The following is a 25,052-nucleotide window of genomic DNA, read 5'->3' as shown; positions in this document are numbered from 1 at the left end:
CTTCTGACTCCCAAGCTTGTGCCCTATCCACGAATCCACACTGCTTCTCATGTAATAACAACTGTAATTATAATTATGGCATTTGGTAAGCACTATGTGCCAAGCACTGGGGGAGATAATAATGATTATAATAATAATGATGGCATTTATTAAGTGCTTACTATGTGCAAAGCACTGTTCTAAGCGCTGGGGAGGTTACAAAGTGATCAGGTTGTCCCACAGGGGGCGCACAGTCTTAATCCCCATTTTCCAGATGAGGGAACTGAGGCACAGGGAAGTGAAGTGACTTGCCCAAAGTCACACAGCTGACAACTGGCGGAGCTGGGATTTGAACCCATGACCTCTGACTCCAAAGCCCGGGCTCTTTTCACTGAGCCACGCTGCTTCTCATACAAGGTAATCAGGTTGTCCCACGTGGGGCTCACAGTCTCAATCCCCATTTTACAGACGACGTAACTGAAACACAGAGAAGTTAAGTGATTTGCCCAAGGTCACACAGCGGACAAGTGGCGGAGCAGGGATTAGAACCCACAATAGTGCTCTGCACACAGTAAGTGCTCAATAAATATGATTGAATAAATGAATCCTTTGGTTCCCAAGCCCGTGCGCTTGCCACTGGGCCATGCTGCTTCTCATATGTGTGTTCTTATGGTGTCAGGGTGCAGAGGATAGAACTACGGTGCAGAATGGAATAGTTCTTGTACCGTGCATTTTTCAGTGAAAACTAGACATATAATAATAATAATGATGGCATTTGTTAAGCGCTTACTATGTGCCAATCCCCATTTTCCAGATGAGGGAACTGAGGCCCAAAGAAGTTAAGTGACTTGCCCACAGTCACACAGCTGACATTCATTTATTCATTCAATTGTATTTATTGAGTGCTTACTGTGTGCAGAGCACCGTACTAAGCGCTTGGGAAGTACAGGTTGGCAACATATAGAGACGGTCCCTACCCAACAATGGGCTCACAGTCTAGAAGAAGAAGCCGCGTGGCTCAGTGGAAAGAACCCGGGCTTTGGAGTCAGAGGTCACGGGTTCAAATCCCGGCTCCACCATTTGTCAGCTGTGTGACTTTGGGCAAGTCACTTCACTTCTCTGGGTCTCAGTTCCCTCATCTGGAAAATGGGGATGAAGACTGTGAGCCCCCCGTGGGACAACCTGATCACCTTGTAACCTCCCCAGCGCTTAGAACAGTGCTTTGCACATAGTAAGTGCTTAATAAATGCTATCATTATTATTAGAAGGGGGAGACAGACAACAAAAGAAAACATATTAACAAAATAAAATAAATAGAATAGTAAATATGGACAAGGAAAATAAATAGAGTAATGAATCTGTACAGACATATATAAAGGTGCTGTGGGGAGGGGAAGGAGGTAGGGTGGGGGGGATGGGGAGGAGGAGAGGAAAAAGGGGGCTCAGTGTGGGAAGGCCTCCTGGAGGAGGTGAGCTCTCAGTAGGGCTTTGAAGGGAGGAAGAGAGCTAGCTTGGCGGATGTGCGGAGGGAGGGCGTTCCGGGCCAGGGGGAGGATGTGGGCCGGGGGTCGATGGCGGGACAGGCGAGAAGGAGGCCTAACGGTGAGGAGATTAGTGGCAGAGGAGCGGAGGGTGAGGGCTGGGCTGGAGAAGGAGAGAAGGGAGGTGAGATAGGAGGGGGCGAGGGGATGGGTGGACAGCCTTGAAGCCGAGAGTGAGGAGTGTTTGCCTGATGCATAGGTTGACTGGTAGCCACTGGAGATTTTTGAGAAGGGGAGTAACATGCCCAGAGCTTTTCTGCACAAAGATGATCTGGCCAGCAGCTTTAAGTATAGACTGCTGTGGGGAGAGACAGGAGGATGGGAGATCAGAGAGGAGGCTGATGCAGTAATCCAGTCGGGATAGGATGAGAGATTGAACCAACAGGATAGCGCTTTGGATGGAGAGGAAAGGGCGGATCTTGGCAATGTTGCAGAGGTGAGACCGGCAGGATTTGGTGACGGATTGGATGTGACAGTTGGCAGAGCCAGGATTAGAACTCATGACCTCTGATTCCCAAGCCCGGACTCTGTCCTCTAAGCCATGCTGCTTAACCAACCTCAGCTTCACCCACCCCGTTCTCTCCTGGTTCTCCTCTTATCTCTCTGGCTGTTCATTCTCAGCCTCTTTAGTGGGCTCCTCCTCTGCCTCCCGCCCCCTAACCGTGGGGGTCCCTCGAGGTTCAAGCCTGGGTCCCTTTCTAGTCTCCATCTACACCCACTCCCTTAGAGGGGTTTGCAACAGGGATGCGAATTGCAGAAGAAAAGCAGCATGGCTCAGTGGTAAGAGTACAAGCTTTGGAGTCAGAGGTCATGGGTTCAAATCCCTGCTCCGCCACTTGTCAGCTGTGTGACTTTGGGCAAGTCACTTCGCTTCTCTGGGCCTCACTTCCCTCATCCGTAAAATGGGGATTAAGACTGTGAGCCCCACGTGGGACAACCTGATCACCTTGTCACCGCCCCAGCACTTGGAACAGTGCTTTGCACATAGTAAGTACTTAAAAAATGCCATTATTATTATTATTATTATGAGGCATTTATTTGGATGAGGAATTTGTCTGGGCGTCCTTTAAAATCTACCAATCCTTAGTCAAAGGGGCCAAAGTACGACCCAACACAGCAACATTCCCTTTGCCAGTCATGTGTGCTTAGTACAGTGTCTGGCACACAGCGAGCGCTTAACGAATATCATCATTATTATTAGATGCTGTCACCGGGCGGAACCACCCTCCCGGTTACTCGTGATCTCGAGGATCGGACAGTTGGAAATGGATTCACAGACTGGAGGGTTATGGGGAAAGGAAGCAGGTTTATTACCTGTCACCTGTCCACATGTTTTGTTTTGTTGCCTGTCTCCCCCTTCTAGACTGTGAGCCCATTGTTGGGTAGGGACTGTCTTTATATGTTGCCGACTTGTACTTCCCAAGCGCTTAGTACAGTGCTCTGCACACAGTAAGCGCTCGATAAATACGATTGAATGAATGAATTAAGCGTATCCTGTAAGGAATTGCAAGATGTAACCTATGGAGGGCAATGCTATTCCGAGACTAATTAGCAACAAGTCCACTGGTCAGCATGGAAGCCCCGCTTCCAGTAGTTGGTAAAAACTGGGCAGGGGACACTTTTCCAAAGTCCCCCCAAGTCGGGCATCATCATCATCAATCGTATTTATTGAGCGCTTACTATGTGCAGAGCACTGTACTAAGCGCTTGGGAAGTACAAATTGGCAACATACAGAGACGGTCCCTACCCAACAGTGGGCTCACAGTCTAAAAGGGGGAGACAGAGAACGAAACCAAACATACTAACAAAATAAAATAAATAGAATGATGCAGCGCAACGTAGAAGCAGCGTGGCTCAGTGGAAAGATCCCGGGCTTTGGAGTCAGAGGTCAGGGGTTCAAATTTCTGCTCTGCCAACCGTCAGCTGTGTGACTTTGGGCAAGTCACTTCACTTCTCTGTGCCTCAGGTACCTCATCTGGAAAATGGGGATGAAGACTGTGAGCCCCCCGTGGGACAACCTGATCACCTTGTAACCTCCCCAGCGCTTAGAACAGTGCTTTGCACATAGTAAGTGCTTAACAAATGCCATTATTATTATTATTGTTATTATTATTCGACTTTTAGACTGGGAGCCCACTGTTGGGTAGGGACTGTCTCTATATGTTGCCAACTTGTACTTCCCAAGCGCTTAGTACAGTGCTCTGCACACAGTAAGTGCTCAAATACAATTGATTGATTGAATAATGCCAAAAGGGCTACCTCTCAAACAGCCTCAAAACCGGCGTTACCTTTCAAAATCATTCATTCATTCATTCATTCAATCGTATTTATTCATTCAATTGTATTTATTGAGCGCTTACTGTGTGCAGAGCACTGTACTAAGCACTTGGGAAGTACAAGTTGCACCCGGGGTTACCATCAAACCACCGTCAAAATGGGCTACCGTTCAAAAGCACCCAGGATGACTAAACCACCCCCAAAATGGGCTACCTTTCTATATCACTGCAGGGGCCCGGGGGAGGTTAAATTCTTAGAATACTCCTCACTCCAGCAAGGAGGTCCTATTGGTCTCTGGGCACCAGACTTTGACCGACAGAGCAGGCTTCCCCAACCCTGGGTAATAATAATAATAATAATAATAATAATAATAATAACAATAATAATAATAATAATAATGATAGCATTTGTTAAGCACTTACTATGTGCAAAGCACTGTTCTAAGCGCTGGGGAGGTTACAAGGTGATCAGGTTCATTCATTCATTCAATCGTATTTATTGAGCGCTTACTGTGTGCAGAGCACTGTACTAAGCGCTTGGGAAGTACAAGTTGGCAACATATAGAGATGGTCCCTACCCAACAGCGGGCTCACAGTCTAGAAGAATTGGTCGCTAGGTGAGTCCCAGGAGGGACTCACAGCCTTCCCAGACTGAGCCCCCTCCTTCCTCTCCCTCTCCTCCACCTCCCCCCGACCTTACCTCCTTCTCCTCCCCACAGCACCTGTATATATGTTTGTACATATTCATTACTCTATTTATTTTACTTGTCGATATCTACTATTCTATTTATTTTATTTTGTTAATATGTTTTGTTGCCTGTCTCCCCCTTCTAGACTGTGAGCCCGCTGTTGGGTAGGGACCATCTCTATATGTTGCCAACTTGCACTTCCCAAGTGCTTAGTACAGTGCTGTGCACACAGTGAGCGCTCAATAAATACTACTGAATGAATGAATGAGTCCCCATTTTCCAGATGAGGTAACTGAGGCCCAGAGAAGTTGTGACTTGCCCAAAGCCACACAGCTGGCAATTGGCAGAGCTGGGGTTTGAACCCATGACCTCTGACTCCAAAGCCCGGGCTGTTTCCATTGAGCCACACTGCTTCTCTGTAACAGAGGCGAGGCGTGTAGAGGGTAGAGGCGACTCACCACGTTGGTGTGACAGTTCCAACCTCCTACCAAGAGTTCGTGGAGCCCCCTCCCCATTCATTCATTCAATCGTATTTACTGAGCGCTTACTGTGTGCAGAGCACTGTACTAAACGCTTGGGAAGTCCAAGTGGGCAACATATTGAGACAGTCCCTACTCAACAGCGGGCTCACAGTCTAGAAGGGGGAGACAGACAACAAAACAAAACATATTAACAAAATAAAATAAATAGCACAAATATGTACAAATAAAATAAATAGAGTAATAAATACATACAAACATATATGCATATATACAAGTGCTGTGGGGAGGGGAAGGAGGTAGGGTGGGGGAGATGGGGAGGGGAAGAGGAAGGAGGGGGCTCAATTTGGGAAGGCCTCCTGGAGGAGGTGAGCTCTCAGTAGGGCTTCGAAGGGAGGAAGAGAGCTAGCTTGGCGGATGTGTGGTGGGAGGGCATTCCAGGCCAGGGGGAGGACGTGGGCCGGGGGTCGATGGTGGGACAGGCGAGAAAGAGGCCCAGTGAGGAGGTTAGTGGCAACAGAGGAGCGGAGGGTGCGGCCTGGGCTGGAGAAGGACAGAAGGGAGGTGAGGTAAGAGGGGGCGAGGTGATGGACAGCCTTGAAGCCGAGAGTGAAGAGTTTTTGCCTGTCCCACGGGGGGCTCACAGTCTTAATCCCCGTTTTACAGGTGAGGTAAGTGAGGCACAGACAAGTGAAGTGACTTGCCCAAAGTCACACAGCTGACAGTTGGCGGAGCCGTGATTTGAACCCATGACCTCTGACTCCCAAGCCCGGGCTCTTTCCACTGAGCCACGCTGCTTCTCCAGGGAAGTTGCAATTACGGTCTTCCCCACTTCCACTTGCGCCTGTCTCCACTCCGATCCCCCCAACAAGCCCATCCCCTTCTTGTGGGTGTCGTCCCCCCCCACCAGCGCCTCTCTGGGTCCTGCACCCCACTTTCAGCGTTTAGAACAGTGCCTGGCACCTAGTCACACTTAGTAAGTAAATAATAATGATGGCATTTACCCTTAATACCCTGAACCACGACCCTCCAGCCCCGGGTCATGGGTGGAAGCTTGGGAACGAAGGCCCTCACAGCAACCAAGGGTGTATCGATCAAACCCGAGACCCCCCGGCCTGCTTCCCGGGGGTCATTCGTGTATTCCGTCATATTTACTGAGCGCTTACTGCGGGCCCAGCACTGGACTAAGCGCTTGGGAAAGTATGACACAGCAATCGAGAGAGACCATCCCTGCCCACAACGAGCTCACAGTCTAGGAGGGAGGAGACAGCCATCAATACCAATGAACACATCAATACCAATGAACAGGCATTTATATAAATAAATAAAATGACATGCACATAAGTGCCGTGGGGCCGGGGGTGAGCAAAGGGAGCGACCCAGGGTGATGTGGAAGGGAAACGGAGCTGAGGAAAAGTAGGGGTTTGGTCTGGGAAAGCCTCTTGGAGGAGGTGAGCCTTCAGTAAGGCTTTGAAGGGGGAAGGAGTGATCGTCTGAAGCAGCGCGGCTCAGTGGAAAGAGCCTGGGCTTTGGAGTCAGAGGTCATGGGTTCAAATCCCAGCTCGGCCACTTGTCAGCTGCGTGACTTTGGGCGAGTCATTTCAGTTCTCTGGGCCTCAGTTACCTTGTCTGTAAAATGGGGGTGAAGATTGTGAGCCCCCTGTGGGACAACTTGATCACCTTGTAACCTCCCCAGCGCTTAGAACAGTGCTTTCCATGTAGTAAGTGCTTAATTAATGCCATCATTATTATTATTATTTGAGGAGAGAGAGCATTCCAGGCCAGAGGCAGGGTGTGGACCGCAGCTTCCCTCCTCCTTTTCCAGCCCCTGCTGCAGCCCCTCATCGATTACCAGGTGCAGCCCCTACTCCACCTGTAGCTCCTGCTTCTTCTCCAGCCCCTCATCTATCATCACCAGCTGCAGCCCCTGCTCCTCTCCAGCCCTGCTGTTTCTCCATTCCTTGCCCCTGTTGCAGCTCCACCTGCAGCTCCTTCTCCAGCTCCTGCTGCACCCCTTCCTTGCCCCTGTTGCAGCCTTTGCTGCAGCTCCTTCTCCAGCTGCATCCCTTGCACCTGCTGCAGCTCCTTCTCCAGCTGTATCCCTTACACCTGCTGCAGCCTCTGCTGCAGCTCCTTTTTCTTCTCCAGCCCCCACTGCAGCTCCATCCCTTGCCCCTATTACAGCCTTAGCTGCAGCCCCCGCTCCTTCTCCAGCCCCTGCTGCAGTTCCCGCTTGTTCTCCAGCCCCTGCTGCAGCTCCTGATCCTTCTCCAGCCCCTGCTGCAGCTCCTGATCCTTCTCCAGCCCCTGCTGCAGCTCCAGCCCCTGATCCTGCTGCAGCTCCTGCTCCAGCCCCTGATCCTGCTGCAGCTCTTGCTCCAGCCCCTGATCCTGCTGCAGCTCTTGCTCCAGCCCCTGCTGCAGCTCCTGATCCAGCCCCTGCTGCAGCTCCTGATCCTTCTCCAGTCTCTGCTGCAGCTCCTGATCCTTCTCCAGCCCCTGCTGCAGCTCCATCCCTTGCCCCTATTGCAGCCTTAGCTGCAGCCCTTGCTCCTTCTCCAGCCCCTGCTGCAGCTGCATCCCTTGCACCTGATGCAGCCTCTGTTCCTTCTCCAGCCCCCGCTGCAGCTCCGTCCCTTGTCCCTATTGCAGTCTTAGCTGCAGCGCCAGCTCCTTCTCCAGCCCCCGCTGCAGCTCCAGTCTCTGCTGCAGCTCCTCTTCCTTCTCCAGCCCCCGCTGCAGCTCCATCCCTTGCTCCTATTGCAGCCTTAGCTGCAGCCCCCGCTCCTTCTCCAGCTCCCGCTGCGGCTCCATCCCTTACCCCTATTGCAGCCTTTGCAGCTGCAGCCCCTGCTCCTTCTCCAGCCCCCTCTGCAGCCCCATCCCCAGCCCGTCCCGTCCCATCCCGGCGGAGGGCCTCCCTCCCACGGCACCGTCACCGGAACGGGGGGACCCACGAAAGGACAAAGGAAGAAAGAAGGGAGGGAGAGAGAGGGAGAGGGACGATTGCTGTGCGCCCTCGACCGTCCCCAAGCCCCGTCCATCTCCAGCTCCGCCTCCGACATTGCCGGGGCGGGAAACCCGCTCCTCCTCCTCCTCCGCCCCCTCCCCTTCATCCTCCTCCTCCTCCCTGTCCCTGTCCCTGTCCCCCTCCTCCGCGTCCTCCCGCTCCTCCCTCCTGCCCGGAGCTGGTCCTGCTGGGAGCCGCCGCTGGGAAGGGCGAAGGCGGGCAGGGCCGGCAGCCCCCTCCCTCCCTCCCTCCCTCCCTCCATCCCTCCCTCTCGCCCTCTCTCCCTCCCTCCCTCTTTCCCTCTCCTCGCCCGCCCGCCCCAGGTGCAGCAGCTGCAGCCGCTCCAGCCTCCTGTGCAGGCGTTGCAGCAGCAGCAGGCGTTGCTGCAGGCGGCGGAGCTGCAGCAGGGTCGGTCCCCGGCGCTGTCGTTGGGTGAGTTGGGGCCCCGGCTGGGGCGGGGGGCCGGAGGGCCCGGAGGGGCCGGAGCCGGTCACCGCCCCCCAAGCGTCCTGCTCTACCACCGGCTGCAGCCCCCAACCCCCAGGCCTCCACAGCCCCCCATATCCCTCGCCCCAGCCCTCCTAGGCCCTCAAATCCCCCCAGATCCCCCCCAACCCTCCCAGGCCCCAGATCCCCCCAGGCCCCCAGACCTCTTAGGCCCCCAGATCCCCCCCCACCAGACCTCCCAGGCCCCCAGATTCCCCCAGACCTCTCAGGCCCCCAGATCCCCCCAGACCTCTCAGGCCCCCAGATCCCCCCAGATGCCCCCCAGGCCTCTCAGGCTCCCACATCCCCCCAGATCCGAGATCCTCCCAGGCCCCCAGAACCCTAGATCCCCCAGGCCCCCAGATCTCCCCAGACCTCCCTGATCCCCAGATCCCCCCCCCCCCACCAGATCTCCCAGGTCCCAGATCCCCCCCCAGACCTCCCAGGCCCCCAGATCCCCCCCAGACCTCTAAGGCCCGCAGATCCCCCCCAGACCTCCCTGATCCCCAGATCCCTCCCAGGCCCCCAGAACCCTAGATCCCCAGGCCCCCAGATCCCCCCCAGGCCCCCCCAACCCCCAGACCTCCTAGGCCCCCAGATCCCCCAAGACCTCTCAGGCCCCCAGATCCTCCTAGGCCCCCAGATCCCCTCCAAGACCTCCAGACCTCCCCCAGATCCCCCAGACCTCCCCATCCGCCCGGCCAGCGCCGCCCCCGAAGCCCCTCGGAGGGAGGGGATCGGGGGTCGGGGATGGGCGGGGGTCCACCCGGGGACCCCCTCCCCCGCACCCCATCTGCACCCCGTCGGCACCCCCCGTGTGTAGGTGGTGGGCAGAGCCCTTCGCCCTTAGGTCGTTGGCCGGCTCCCTCTGTCCGGGAACATGGTGAAGCTGGGGAACGGTTTCAGCCAGAAAGGCCCCAAGCAGCCGCTGGTGGAGGATGGCTTCGACACCATCCCCCTCATGACCCCGCTGGACGTCAATCAGCTGCAGTTCCCTCCTGCCGACAAGGTAAGAAGAAGAATCATAAAACTATGGCCCTTGGGAAGCACCTACTGTGTCCCGGGCCCTGGACCGACTGGACACCGGCCTCCCTGGACTGTGGTGTCCCCCGTCGATGGCTTCCGTGGGCACTGATCCCCTGAATTCTCCTGGCCTCCCCTACCCCCGGCCTCCCCTGACGGCCGTGTCACCATTCACTCATTCATTCAATCAATCGTATTTATTGAGCACTTACTGTGTGCAGAGCACTGTACTAAGCACTTGGGAAGTACAAGTTGGCAACATATAGAGATGGTCCCTACCCACTGGCCACCAAGGCCATCAGTCTCCCCAGAATGTGGTGTCCCCAGTCCCTGGCTTCCACGGGCAGAGGTCCCCCACATTCCCCTTGCCCCGGCCTCCCCGGACACCGGCCTCCACGGATACCAGCCTCTCTTGATAGCCACGTCACCAGTCATCGGCTTCCCCGGCTACCGGCCACTAAGGCCACCGGTCTCCCCAGACTGTGGTGTCTCCGGGCACTGGCCTCCCCGTGCTCCGGCCTCCCCCGGGCAGCGCACAAAGCGAATGACAAAAGGCCAGAACCGCCTGGGTGCGGGTGAGGAGAAAGAGAGTCCTCCCTTGAGACACAGCATAATGGAAAAAGGGGCCTGAAAGAAGTCAGTGAGCACCCCTTCTTTCCCCAACCAATTCCTCCTGCGCTGCCCAGGAATTGGGTGACAGTGGAGGGCGGGGGGGTTCCTTTGTAGAATTAAAAAAAAAAAATCTAATTTAGACTTCCATTTGCAGCCTTAAATATTTTTATTTTTTTTTTGTACATGTGGGCTGGAGAAAATAATGAAAGTATGGGACCCTTTAGATGGGTTTGTCTCAGGTGGGAGTGGAAATGGCTGGAATGCCTTGTGGCTATAAGAATGGATGCCTTCGGCTCCTGTGGGGCGGCTAAGAGATGAGCCGATGAGCCCCTGAATTCGTTCAGCTCAAGCCCCTAGCCCCTTTCTTCTAGGCGTTGAACTTTTTTCCCTTAGACACCATCTAGAATCCTGATTCAGGGACTTAACATCCTTGTTGGAAGGGAAGGGAATTCGGATCCAGGTTGATGCTCAAAACCCCTGTCGACTATGAAAACCCCTCCCTCGTGGAGCGTTCGTATTACCGATTCTCATTTTATTGACCCTAAAGCGGCTTTGATTTTTTTTGTTTGTTTGTTTTTTCTTCCCAAATTGAACATTTGTGTTCTCGGCGTTTTGGATGTTTCACTTTGGGTGATATTGGGTGTGTTTGTCGGTTCATTAGCCGCTTCCCTAATGATTTCAATCAGTCATGGGCTCAGAGCTCATTTCGGATCTGGCGATAGTACTCGACGGGGAGACTCGGTGTGTCTTAAAAGACCATTTTTTGGCAGCGCGTGTGGCGTGGAGGAGGATGGAGATGATTGAAACGGTCTCTTACCCCTGTGAATGTGGAGGATAAAGGGAGGTTTAAAGAGACCGTCCCACCCTCCTTCTCCTGACAGGCCTCTACTGACTGGTGACCAAACATCAGCCCTGACCAATTAGCGCATCTCATCTCTGTGTGTTTGCGTCTTTTTAATTTCGAAGCTGGAAAGCTCAAGTCTGAACCAGTGGACCTTTTGTTCCAAAGACGGCCCCTCCTTTCTCGCCCTTAGCTTGGGTTGAGGCGAGCAGATACTTGCGAAAGCTTTTTTTCATTTCTTTTTTTTTTTCTTTTTAAATCTTCTAGTAGCAGGCCTCATCCCTTCCCTTTCCAGAATTGTTTCGAGCAGGTCTGTGTCACACAAGCAGGCTAAACACTAGGAACGGTCGAGGAGGAAGATGCCATTTTTCCTGTGAAGAAAGGAAAAGAGAAGAGCTCAGTTTTAAGTTTGGGGAAAGATGCAAAATACTCCGGGAGCAGGTCGCCGCTCTCATGGGCTTTGTTCGGAGTAGCAGGTGCATAGCGACCCTGGAGCCCCCAGCTACAGTAATCATAATAATGGCATTTATTAAGCGCTTACTATGTGCAATGCACTGTTCTAAGCGCTGGGGAGGTTACAAGGTGATCAGGTTGTCCCACGTGGGGCTCAGTCTTCATCCCCATTTTACAGATGAGATAACTGAGGCACAGAGAAGTTAAGTAACTTGCCCAAAGTCACACAGCTGACAATTGGCGGAGCCGGAATTTGAACCCATGACCTCTGACTCCAAAGCCCATGCTCTTTTGACTGATACAGGCTGCTTCACATTTTTTACAATAGTGAAAAATGGTAGTGTTTGTTAAGGCCTTACTGTGTGCAAGGTATTGTGGCAAATGTTCAGTCAGTCGCATTTATTGAGCGCTCACTGTGTGCAGAGCACTGTACTAAGCTCTTGGGAAGTACAAGTTGGCAACATATAGAGACGGTCCCTACCCAACAGTGGGCTCACAGTCTAGAAGGGGGAGACAGACAACAAAACAAAACCTATTAACAAAATAAAATAAGTAGAATAAATATGTACCAGTAAAATAAATAGAGTAATAAATACGTACAAACATATATACATACATATAGGTTGTCCCACGTGGGGCTCCCAGTCCTCATCCCCATTTTACAGATGAGATAACTGAGGCACAGAGAAGTTAAGTGACTTGCCCAGAGTCACACAGCTGACAGTTGGCGGAGCCGGAATTTGAACCCATGACCTCTGACTCCAAAGCCCGGGCTCTTTCCACTGAGACACGCTGCTTCACATTTTTTTACAGTAGTGAAAAATGGTAGTGTTTGTTAAGGCCGTACTGTGTGCAAGGCATTGTGGCAAACGTTCATTCAATCGCATTTATTGAGCGCTTACTGTGTGCAGAGCACTGTACTAAGCGCTTGGGAAGTACAAGTCGGCGTTCTGGACCCTAGCAAGATAAATGGGTCAGTCACCTGCCTTGTTTCACAAGGGGCTCACAGTCTAAGAGGGATTAGGGTATTCCTTAAGCGCTTCCTATGTGCCCAGTGCTGTTCTAAGCACTGGGGTCGACACAAGTTAATCGAGTCGGACACAGTCCCTGTCCCACATGAGGCTCACGCTCTTAACCCCCATTTTACAGATGAGGTAACTGAGCCACCGAGAAGTTGTTACTTGCCCAAGATCACACGGCAGACAAGTGGCGGAGCTGCCATTAGAACCCATGACCTCTGGCTCCCAAGACCCGTGCTGCTTCCCTGGAGGGAGAACAGACACTGAATCCCCATTTTGCACATAATAATAATAATAATAATGGCATTTATTAAGCGCTTACTATGTGCAAAGCACTGTTCTAAGCGCTGATCAGTCGTATTTATCATCCATCGTATTTATTGAGCACTTACTGTGTGCAGAGCACTGTACTAAGCACATGAAGAGATCAAGATGCGAAGGAGCTAAGTGACTTGCCCAGGGTCACACGGGCAATTGGCAGAGCTGAGATTGGAACCCAGGTCCTCTGACTCCCAAGTCCGGCCTCTTGCCACCAACTAGCCCGCAGTGCTTCCAGAACGGAAAACTTTCGGTCAGGGTTAGGATAAAGATTTAGGGAGAATAAGGAGAAAAGCAAATCTGGTCGCACACAAGCTGCGATTGTTTCCCTTGCCCTCTCGTGTTCTGCTCTGAATCCTCCTTAGTTCAAGGGTAATTGACAATCCACTTAAATGGCTCTTGTTTTTCAAATGGCGGTGGATAAGAATTTATGAAAGGCTCAAGTACACCCTTCACGGATCCAAGTTAACGATGCAGTTATAAGGTAACAGTGTGGCGTTGGTAGGAGTAATGACTGGCGCTGAAAATATAATGGTCTTTGACAGTTCCTAAACGAATCGGATAAAGTCATAAAAATACTTGGAATATACAGATGGAGGGTGGATTAATTCCATTTCATGAGGGCATTAGAGAAAGCGCTCTTGGAGAGCTGGAAAATAATTCTTACGTGCATTGGGTAGGTGGAAGATTTTTCTACAATCATGTTGTGTCCAGGAGGCCTTCCCTGATTTAATCTCTCATCTCCCTACGCTATCTCCCCTCTAAACACTTGGATTTTGGCGTAGTGGCTAGAGCATGGTCCTTGGACTCGGAAGGTCATGGGTTCTAGCCCTGCCACTTGCCTACCGTGTGACCTTGGACAAGTCACTTCTCCCAGGAAGGTCATGGGTTCTAGCCCTGCCCCTGCCACTTGCCTACCGTGTGACCTTGAACAAGTCACTTCTCCCAGGAAGGTCATGGGTTCTAGCCCTGCCCCTGCCACTTGCCTACCGTGTGACCTTGGACAAGTCACTCCTCCCAGCCTCAGTTTCCTCATCTGTCAAATGAGGATTGGGACTGTGAGCCCCACGTGGGACAGGGACTGGGTCCAACCCGATTTGCATGTATCCACCCCAGTGCTTAGTACAGTGCCTGGCATATAGTAAGCGCTTAAATGCCATTATTATCATTCTCATCTCCGCACCCCCTGTAGCCCTTATATCAATCAATCGTATTTATTGAGCGCTTACTTTGTGCAGAGCACTTTACTAAGCGCTTGCACGGTACTAAGCGCTTATATACCTCTCTTTAAATTATTTTGCTCTCCCCTATCTGTAATTTATTTTAGTGTCTTTCTGTCCAGCTAGATTGTAGCTTCTCTAGGGCAGAGATAGGATCTATTCACTGTGGAGCGCAGTGCTTTGCCCAGAATAAGTGCTCAATAAGTACTGTCGATTAGAAAAACAAATGAGTGGATCTCAGAGCTCGTTGCCAGACACTCCCTCCCCTGCCCCCAACCCAAAGCCTTCCTGAAAGCCCATCTCCTCCGAGAGGCCTTCCCAGACTAAGCTCCACTTTTCCTCATCTCCCACTCCCGTCTGCGTCGCCCTGACTTGCTCCCTTGGCTCTTCCCCCCACTGTCCCCTCCCACCCCACAGCATTTAGGTATCCATCTATAATTTTATTTATTTATATTGATGTCTGTTTATTTGTACTGATGCCTGTCTCCCCTCCCTAGACTGTGAGCTGATCGTGGGCAGGGATTGTCTCTCTTTATTGCGCTTTCCCAAGCGCTTAGTCCAGTGCTCTGCGCACAGTAAGCGCTTAATACAGTGGAATAAATGAACGAATCGGGACCACTTCATGTTCTGGGGTTAAGTTAATCGCCAAACAGCACTGGTAGAAATCGAGGGCTTATTTCTGAGGATTCGCCAGGCTTATCGGGTCAATGCTGTTTGGTCTGCTTGCTTTTTTCGAAAGGTGGTGGTCAAGACTAAAACCGAGTATGAGCCGGACCGCAAGAAAGGGAAGTTCCGTCCTCCCAAAATCGCTGAATTTACCATCAGCATCGCCGAGGGAGTCTCTGAGAGGTTTAAGGTAAGCGGCGATTCGCGAACGGGGGTCGTCAGCCCCGCACCCTGTTTTTGTCAGCCGGCGTCTGGCAGATGATCAGGTGGTAGATAAAGCGAGTAGAACAACTGTAGCATTCTCCGAGTGGGCGGTCAGTACCTTGGGATGGTTTCATTTATTCTTCTTCATCATCATCATCATCATCAATCGTATTTATTGAGCGCTTACTATGTGCAGAGCACTGTACTAAGCGCTTGGGAAGTACAAATTGGCAACATATAGAGACAGTCCCTACCCAACAGTAGGCTCACAGTCTAAAAGGCGGAGACAGAGAACAAAACCAAACATACCAACAAAACAAAATAAATAGAATAGATATGTACAAATAAAATAAATAAATAAATACATAGAGTAATAAATATGTACAAACATATATACATATATACAGGTGCTGTGGGGAAGGGAAGGAGGTAAGATGGGGGGGATGGAGAGGGGGACGAGGGGGAGAGGAAGGAAGGGGCTCAGTCTGGGAAGGCCTCCTGGAGGAGGTGAGCTCTCAGCATTCATTCTTCCCTATGAAACGCGGGAAACAGTGACCAGAGGGAAAATCGTTCCTAGAGTTTACCTCCACGCGGACAGAGGTGAGAGGGTATCCTGTGAGACTCAAGTTTGAAGAATTCTTTATTTACATTATGTACGCTTATAATTTCATTAATAATAGTAACGATAATAATGGTGGTATTTGTTAAGCCCTTATTCTGTGCAAAGCACTGTTCTAAGCGCTAGGGGGGATGCAAGGTGATCAGGTTGTCCCACTTGGGGCTCAATCAATCAGTTGTATTTATTGAGCGCTTACTGTGTGCAGAGCACTGGACTAAGCGCTTGGGAAGTACAAGTTGGCAACATATAGAGACAGTCCCTACCCAACAGTGGGCTCACAGTCTAAAAGACAGTCTTCATCCTCATTTTACAGATGAGGTAACTGAGGCACAGAGAAGTTAAGTGGCTTGCCCAAGGTCACACAGCTGACAAGTGGCGGAGCCGGGATTCGAACCCATGACCTCAGACTCCCAAGCCCGCGCTCTTTCCACTGAGCCACGCTGCTTCCCCTAGGCATTGTGGGTGTGTTTGCTTCCTGCTCTCCAAACAAAGGCAGCATGGAAGGGACCGAATAGCTTCAAATCATAATCGTAAGCTCCTTGAAGGCAGGAAACCCGTCATTTTGTTGTTTGGAACTTCCCAAGCACCTAGTACAGTGCACCACACCAAATAGTTGTTCAACAAGTCCTCTTCTACGATGTAGAATTATATCTCCCAACGGTATCTAGAGAAGCAGCGTGGCTCAGTGGAAAGAGCCTGGGCTTGGGACTCAGAGGTCATGGGTTCTAATCCCGGCTCCACCAATTGTCAGCTGTGTGACTTTGGGCAAGTCACTTCACTTCTCTGTGCCTCAGTTCCCTCCTCTGTAAAATGGGAATTAAGACTGTGAGCCCCCGTGGGACAACTTGATCACCTTGTAACCTCCCCAGCGCTTAGAACAGTGCTTTGCACATAGTAAGCGCTTAATAAATGCCAGCATTATTATTATTATTATCGGCTGTGTGGCTTTGGGCAAGTCACTGAACTTTCTCTGTACCTGTTACCTCATCCGTAAAAAATGGGGATTAGGATTGTGAGTCCCATGTGGAACAATCTGATCACCTTGTATCCCCCCAGCGCTTCGAACAGTGCTTTGCACATAGCAAGTGCTTAACAAATACCATTATTATTATTATTATTATTATTATTATTATTATTATCATCTATACACCCCGATATCTTCTTTCCACGATTCTGGGAATTTCTCAACTCTAGGTGGTGTGGGATACTCATGGTGAAAGAGGTAACGAAGCCAGAGTCAGATGTGTAGATTGGAAGCTCGTTGTGGGCAGGGGACGTGTCTACCAACTTGGGAGAGTACAATACAACAATAAACAGACACATTCCCTGCACACAATGATCTTACAGTCTATGGGGGGAGATGGATAGGGACATAAATAAATTACAGATATGTACACAAGTGCTGTACAGCTTTATGTGTGGGGGGGAACAAGCGCTTAGTACAGTGCTCTACACACAGTAAGCGCTCAATAAATACGATTGATTGATTGATTGGTATGGTTCTCTCCGTACCAAGTGCGATGCTTAAGAAAAGCAGTTGATGGACTGATTGATTTTTGTAGGAACTGTTGGCAACTCCACCCCTTCAGCTAGCCACCCAGCTAGTCGTCATAACGCAGCCTAGTGAAAGGACCACAGACTTGGGAGTCAGAGAACCTGGGTTCGAGTCCCGCCTCTGCCCCTTGTCTGCCGGGTGACCTCGGGCAAGTCATTGAACTTTTCTGTGACTCCATTTCCTTATCTGTCAAATGGGGATTCAATCCCTGTCGTCGTCCCCCTCTTAGACTGTGGGCCCCGTGTGAGACGGGGACGGTGTTTGGCCTGATTGTCTCGTATCTACCCCAGCGTTCAGCCCAGCGCTTGGCACAGAGGAGGCACTTAGCAAATAGCACCGTGATCGCCGGCATTGTCCGGCAATCGCAGTAGCCTTCCTCAGCCCAGCTTCTCTCTTGTGCCCAACCGAGGTGCAGGGGGTCAGTTGGCCACTCGCCCCCAGCCCCCCACACTCTTTGCCATTTGGAGAAGCGGCATGGCTCAGTGGCAAGAGCATGGGCTTAAAAGTCAGGTGATGTGGGTTTTGTCTGCTGGGTGACCTTGGGCAAGTACTCCACTTCTCTGTGCCTCAGTTCCCTCATCTGTAAAACGGGGATTAAGACTGTGAGCCCCCCATAGGGCAACCTGGTCACTTTGTAACCTCCCCAGCGCTAAGAACAGTGCTTTGCACATAGTAAGCACTTAACAAATACCACCATCATCATCAGTTAGCTCATCTGTAAAATGCGGATGAAGACTGTGAGTCCCACGTGGGACAACCTGATTAGCTTGTGTCTACCCCAGTGCTTAGAACAGTGCTTGGCACGTAGTAAGCGCTTAACAAAAACAGAGAAGCAGCGTGGCTCAGTGGAAAGAGCACAGGCTTGGGAGTCAGAGGTCATGGGTTCAAATCCCAGCGCCGCCAATTGTCAGCTGTGTGACTTTGGGCAAGTCACTTAACTTCTCTGGGCCTCAGTTACCTCATCTGCAAAATGGGGATGAAGACTGGGAGCCCCATGTGGGACAACCTGATCACCTTGTATCTCCCCCAGAGCTTAGAACAGTGCTTTGCACATAGTAAGCGCTTAACAAATAATAATAATAATAATGATGGCATTTATTAAGCGCTTGACAAATAATAATAATGATAATGATGGCATTTATTAAGCACTTACTATGTGCAAAGCACTGTTCTAAGCGCTGGGGGGGTTACAAGGTGATCAGGTTGTCCCACGTGAGGCTCACAGTCTTCATCCCCATTTTACAGATGAGGTAACTGAGGCCCAGAGAAGTTAAGTGACTTGCCCAAAGTGACACAGCTGACAATTGGTGAAGCCGGGATTAGAACCCATGACCTCTGACTCCAAAGCCCGGGCTCTCTCCACTGAGCCACGCGACTTCTGCTCAGAAGCTTCTGCTGCTGCTTCTCCCCCTTCTAGACTGTGAGCCCGTTGTTGGGTAGGGACCGTCTCTGTGTGTTGCCAACTTGTACTCGTACATATCCATTCTATTTATTTTATTTTGTTAGTATGTTTTGGTTTTGTTCTCTGTCTCCCCGTTTTTAGACTGTGAGCCCACTGTTGGGTCGGGACTGTCTCTAGATCTTGCCAACTTGTACTTCCCAAGCGCTTAGTCCAGTGCTGTGCACACAGTAAGCGCTCAATAAATACGATTGATTGATTGTACTTCCCAAGCGCTTTAGTCCAGTGCTTTGCACACAGTAAGCGCTCAATAAATACGATTGATTGATTGTACTTCCCAAGCGCTTTAGTCCAGTGCTTTGCACACAGTAAGCGCTCAATAAATACGATTGAATGAATGAATGAATGAATGAAGAAATGCCATTATGAGTATTATTATTATTATTTCAGCTCCTCATCTCCAGGCTCGGGTCTTCCCAGGGGTCGGGTGTGAGGAGCCCCGCTCGGCAGCCCCCGGGAGATGCTCCCGAGACCTCCAGGGCCTCTTCCCCCGCGGCTCTCAAGCCGCAAATCCCAGTCCCCAGCGCAGCGGCAGGGGAGCGGAGGGTTGAGCGCGCCGTGGAGACGAGCAGGGGGAGGACTGAACTCATGGCTCTTTCCCTACGCGCCAACCATTGCGCTTCCGGCATCGTGCGCGCCGTGAGGAGCACCGTGGCGTATTGGATAGATCCCAGGCCGCGAGTCAGAGGCCTTTACTTCTACATACTACTTCTACATGCTACAGGGAAGCAGCATGGCTCAGTGGAAAGAGCCCGGGCTTTGGAGTCAGAGGTCATGGGTTCTAATCCCGGCTCCTCAACTTGTCAGCTGTGTGACTTTGGGCAAGTCACTTCACTTCTCTGGGCCTCAGTTACCTCATCTGTCAAATGGGGATGAAGACTGTGAGCCTCGCGTGGGACAACCTGATCACCTTGTATCCTCCCCAGCGCTTAGAACAGTGCTTTGCACGTAGTAAGCTTTTAACAAATGCCATCACTTATTTATTTTATTTATTTTTTACTTCTCTGGGCCTCAGTTCCCTCATCTGTTAAATGGGAATGGAGACTGTGAGCCCCACGCGGGACAGGGACTTCGTCCAACTCGATTTGCTTGTATCCACCCCCGCGTTTAGTACTGTAAGGGCTTAATAATAACGGCATTTATTAAGCGCTTGCTATTTGCAAAGCACCGTTTTAAGCGCTGGGGAGGTTACAAGGTGATCAGGTTGGCCCACGGGGGGCTCACGGTCTTAATCCCCATTTGACAGATGAGGTCACCGAGGCGCAGAGAAGTGAAGTGACTTGCCCAGAGTCACACAGCCGGGATTTGAACCCGTGACCTCTGACTCCAAAGCCCGGGCTCTTTCCACTGAACCACGCTGCTTCTAACAAAGATAATCATCAGCATCCACAGTTGTGCTCCACCCAGAGCCATTCACTTGGACACGACAGATGTCCCTGAAGCAGCGTGGCCTGGTGCACAAGGAGCCCGGGTCTGGAAAGCAGAGGATCTGGGTTCTGATGCCAGCTCGCTCACTTGTCTGCTGTGTGACCTTGGCCCAGTCACTTCACTTCTCTGGCCCTCAGATTCCTCATCTGCCAAATGGGGATTTAACGCCTGTTCTCTCTCCTACTAAGACTGTGAGTCTCATGTGGGACAGGGACTGTGTCCGACCTGACTGACTTGTATCTACCCCAGCGTTTAGAACAGCGCTTGACATATAGTAAGTACTTAACAAATGCCATAATAAAAATTAAAAAAAATAATGCCCGCTCCACCACTTACCTATTTTATTTGTCCATATTTATTCTATTTATTTTATTTTGTTAATATGTTTTGTTTTGTTGTCTGTCTCCCCTTCTAGACTGTGAGCCCGCTGTTGGATAGGGACTGTCTCTATGTGTTGCCAATTTGTACTTCCCAAGCGCTTAGTACAGTGCTCTGCACATAGTAAGCACTCAATAAATACGATTGATTGACCGTCTCTATATGTTTCCAACTTGTACTTCCCAAGTGCTTAGTACAGTGCTGTGCACACAGTAAGTGCTAAGTAAATACGATTGATTGATTGTACTTCCCAAGCGCTTAGTACAGTGCTCTGCACACAGTAAGCGCTCATTAAATACGATTGAATGAATGAATGAATGCTCTGTAACCTTGGGTGAGTCACGTAACATCCCCGGGCCTCCGTTACCTCACCTGTAAAATGAGGATTAAATCCTCTTCCCTCCGATTTACACTGCCCTGTGTGGGACAGGGATGTGTCCAACCTGCTTATCTTGAATCTACCCCAGCGCTTAGTACAGTGCCTGGTATATAGTAAGTGCTTAACAAGATCCCTAAACAAAAGGTCCCCAGCAGCACTTTAGGGAAAACACACAGTGAAAACAAGTATAGAGAGCTGAGTGGATTTTGAAATAAAAATTATCGACATTTGAAATAGCAGAGTCAGACAATTGTATTGAGTGCTTACTGTGTGCAGAGCATTGTACTAAGCGCTTGGGAGAGGACTGTAGAACAATAGAAAAGACATATTCCCTGCCCACAGGGAGCTTACAGTCTAGAGCAGAGCAACAGTTACCGCCTATTTGAGCCGCTGCCACGCAGTCACGGAGTCAGGCCTTACGATAAGTCATAATTGTGATATTTAAGTGCTTACTTATGTGCCTGGCACTGTACTAAGCAGTGGGGTGGATACAAGCAAATTGGGTTGGACACAGTCCCTGTCCCACACGGATCTCACGGTCTTAATTCCCATTTTCTAGATGAGGAAACTGAGACCCAGAGAAGTGAAGTGACTGGCCCAAGATCACAAAGCGGACAAGTGGTAGAGCTGGGATTAGAACCCAGGTCCTTCTGATTCCCTGACCGGTACTGTATCCGTAGGCCGTTATTATCCACTAGGCTATGTGCAGAGCGCTGTACTAAACGCTTGGAAAGTACAATTCAGCAAAAATAGAGACAATCCCTGCCCACAGTGGGTTCACAGTCTAGAAGAAAAATATGGTATTTGTTGAGCGCTTACTATGGGCCAGGCATTGTTCTAAGAGCTGAGGCAGATACAAGGTAATCAGTTGTCCCACGTGGGGCTCATAGTCTTATTCCCCATTTTCCAGATGAGGTAACTGAGGCCCAGAGAAGCAAAGTGACTTGCCCACGGTCACACAGCAGACGAGTGGCAGAGTGGGAATTAGAACCCATGACCTTCTGACTCCCAGGCCCGGAGTGGGGAGGAAAGTTGTGGTGATATGGATGTTCTGCACCAGATTTCCACCCCCGGCCCCACAGCACTTATTCATTCATTCATTCATTCAATCGTATTTATTGAGCGCTTACTGTATGCAGAGCACTGTACTAAGCGCTTGGGAAGTACAAGTTGGCAACATGTAGAGACGGTCCCTACCCAACAGCGGGCTCACAGTCTAGAAGATACGTAGCCCCGTCGGAAATGTATTTTATGTCCTCCTCTCCCTCTAGACTGTAAGCTCCTCGTGGGCAGGAAACATGTCTGCCAACTTGACTGTACTCGCTGGCTAGAGCCCGGGCCCGGGAGTCAGAAGGTCATGAGTTCTAATCCCGGCTCTGCCACTTGTCTGCCGTGTGACCTTGGGCAAGTCGCCTCACTTCCCCGCTCCTCATTTTCCTCATCTGGAAGATGGAGATTGAGACTGTCTCCAACCTGATTTGCTTGTATCCACCCCAACGCTGAGTGCCGGGCTAATACCAATACTATTATAATATTATAATAATATTACGGTGCTCAGCATACATAAATTATAATTATTATTACAATTATAATAATAGTACGGTGCCCAGCACTCAGAAAGTGCTCAATAAATGCTATGGATTGGTTTGGGGTGGTCTTAACCAGAACATCTTGACTAGTGCGGATGCTGTCAGATTATCCAGGAGGTGAGAGACAGTCTCTATGGTAACGTAGCTCTTACAGTGAGGGCTGAAGGGGAAACCAGAGTTTCAGTTCCCAGAACTGCAGCCCATCACTTTCCAGAGTCCTACATTCGTTCCATTTCTAATCCGTTTAAAAATGTTCAGCCCAGGCATTGATCTGCAAGAGATTTTTTTCTTTTTTTTTTCCCCCCTCGGTCGCACGGATCATACTGAATTTGGGGAATGAAAAGGGTTCTTTGAAAATAAAAAATCGCAGCAAAGGACTTAAATCAAGGACGACATTCTTCTCCCGGTGCTCTCAGAGAATCTTGCATCACCCACTTACGGGAGGTATAGATTGAATCCGCTTCCAGAGCAGGATCGATCGTAGTGCTTCCCAGCAGCTTTCGCTGTGATTTCCTGTTGTTGTTTTTTTTTGTTGTTGTTATTTCGTTTTGTCTTTCTTCCATCTCTGGGAGGTGGGCGGAAGAAATAAAATCTCCGTTCTCGAGCAACTCATCGACAGTTAGTTTGTCCCTCTCCTGTGTCGTAGCTGCTGATTCACTCCTCGGCCCCTCAGTTCCCTCATCTGCAAAATGGGGTCCGTCTCCCCCTTCTAGACTGCGAGTCCGTTGTTTAATAATAATAATGATGGTATTTGTTAAGCGCTTACTATGTGCAAAGCACTGTTCTAAGCGCTGGGGAGGTTACAAAGTGATCAGTTTGTCCCACGGGGGGCTCACAGTCTTCATCCCCATTTTACAGATGAGGTAACTGAGGCGCAGAGAATTTAAGTGACTTGCCCAAAGTCACACAGCTGACAAGTGATGGAGCGGGGATTTGAACCCATGACTTCTAACTCCCAAGCTCGTGCTCTTTCTACTGAGCTATGCTGCTTGGTAGGGATTGTCTCTATCTGATGCCGAACTGTACTTTCCAAGGGCTTAGTCCGGTGCTCTGCACACAGTAAGCGCTCAATAAATACGATTAAATGACTGAAGGAATAATTTATGTGGCTGAACGGTTAGGGTGCAGAACGCTGCGGTGTTTCATTTTAATAGGCGTTTGGATGGCATACTTGGAAGCGCATTGTCTTTTGGATATTATTTTTTTGAGTATCGCTCTGGGATCCTATGGCTACAGGGTTGCTAGGCTGTGCTGCTCGGTAACTATTGCATCAGGGAGAGGTTTGGGAAAGATTTTCGTCTCCTCTGGGAATTGCAGGATGAATCATCCAGTGGCTTCATGTCTGGGCTTCCAAGGAGGTTAACGTCAATTAGGAAGATAATGGTTTTATTCATCGGGAAGATATTTGCATAGGAAATAAACAAGCACTGAGATGCTACCCAGTTGGAACCGCGTTGAAAAATTAAAACCGTGGCAGAGGGCCCTAAATCAATCACATTAATTGAGCGCTTACTGTGTGCAGAGCACTGTATTAAGCGCTCAGGAGAGTACAAATAATAAAATAATAATAATTGTATTAAGTGCTTACTGCGTGCCAGTCACCGTACTAAGCGCTGGGATGGATACAAGAAGCAGAGTGGCTCAAGGGAAAGAGCACGGGCTTGGGGGTCAGAGGTCATGGGTTCAAATCCAATCTGCCAATTGTCAGCTGTGTGACTTTGGGCAGGTCACTTAACTTCTCTGTGCCTCAGTTACCTCATCTGGAAAATGGGGATGAAGTCTGTGACTCCCACGTGGGACAACCTGATCATAATAATTACAATGGCATTTATTAAGCACTTACTATCAATCAATCAATCATTTATTGAGCACTTACTGTGTGCAGAGCACTGTACTAAGCGCATGGGAAGTACAAGTGGGCAACATATAGAGACAGTCCCTACCAAACAGTGGGCTCACAGTCTAGAAGGGGGAGACAGAGAACAAAACCAAACATACTAACAAAATAAAATAAATTGAATAGATAGGTACAAGTAAGATAAATAAATAGAGTAATAAATATGTACATACATATATACAGGTGCTGTGGGGAAAGGAAGGAGGAAAGATGGGGGAGATGGAGAGGGGGACGAGGGGGAGAGGAAGGAAGGGGCTCAGACTGGGAAGGCCTCCTGGAGGAGGTGAGATCTCAGTAGGGCCTTGAAGGGAGGAAGAGAGCTAGCTTGGCGGATGGGCAGAGGGAGGGCATTCCGGGCCAGGAGGAGGACGTGGGCCGGGGGTTGACAGTGGGACAGGTGAGAACGAGGCACAGTGAGGAGATCAGCGGTGGCAGAGGAGCGGAGGGTGCGGGCTGGGATGGAGAAGGAGAGAAGGGAGGTGAGGTAGGAGGGGGCGAGGGGATGGACAGCGTTGAAGTGCAAAGCACTGTTCTGAGTCATGGGGAGGATACAAGGTGATCAGGTTGTCCCACGGGGTGCTCACAGTCTTCATCCCCATTTTACAGATGAGGTAACTGAGGCTCTGAGAAGTTAAGTGACTTGCCCAAGGTCACACAGCCGACAATTGGTGGAGCCAGGATTTGTACCCATGACCTCTGACCCCAAAGCCCGTGCTCTTTCCACTGAGCCATGCTGCTTCTCTGATCACCTTGTATCTTCCAGCACTTAGAACAGTGCTTCGCGCATAGTAAGCACTTAACAAATATTATTATTATTATTATACGAGCAAATTGGGTAGGACAGAGGCCCTGCCATTCATTCATTCATTCATTCATTCAATCGTATTTATTAAGCGCTTACTGTGTGCAGAGCACTGTACTAAGTGCTTGGG

General features: G+C 50.3%; 1 protein-coding gene across 2 annotated transcripts in view; it reads left to right on the top strand.

Moving 5' to 3' along the window:
* Positions 1–8,300: 8,300 nt before the first annotated feature.
* NSG1 (neuronal vesicle trafficking associated 1) overlaps positions 8,301–25,052 on the top strand; it is a 65,787-nt gene continuing 49,035 nt past the window's right edge. The window contains exons 1-3 of one of the 2 annotated variants that reach the window (XM_038745976.1): positions 8,301–8,406; positions 9,311–9,469; positions 14,686–14,802. In XM_038745976.1, coding sequence (XP_038601904.1) covers positions 9,341–9,469; positions 14,686–14,802 — 246 coding nt within the window. In that variant the 5' untranslated portion in view covers positions 8,301–8,406; positions 9,311–9,340. Of the gene's footprint in view, positions 8,407–9,283; positions 9,470–14,685; positions 14,803–25,052 lie in introns of both variants that reach the window. The other variant, XM_038745977.1, reaches the window with a different exon arrangement.

Source organism: Tachyglossus aculeatus, chromosome 4 (genome assembly GCF_015852505.1).
Source record: "Tachyglossus aculeatus isolate mTacAcu1 chromosome 4, mTacAcu1.pri, whole genome shotgun sequence".
In the NCBI taxonomy this organism is placed as follows: domain Eukaryota; kingdom Metazoa; phylum Chordata; class Mammalia; order Monotremata; family Tachyglossidae; genus Tachyglossus; species Tachyglossus aculeatus.
The sequence above is the reverse complement of the archived record's forward strand: the minus strand, read 5'-3'. Positions and strand labels throughout refer to the sequence as shown.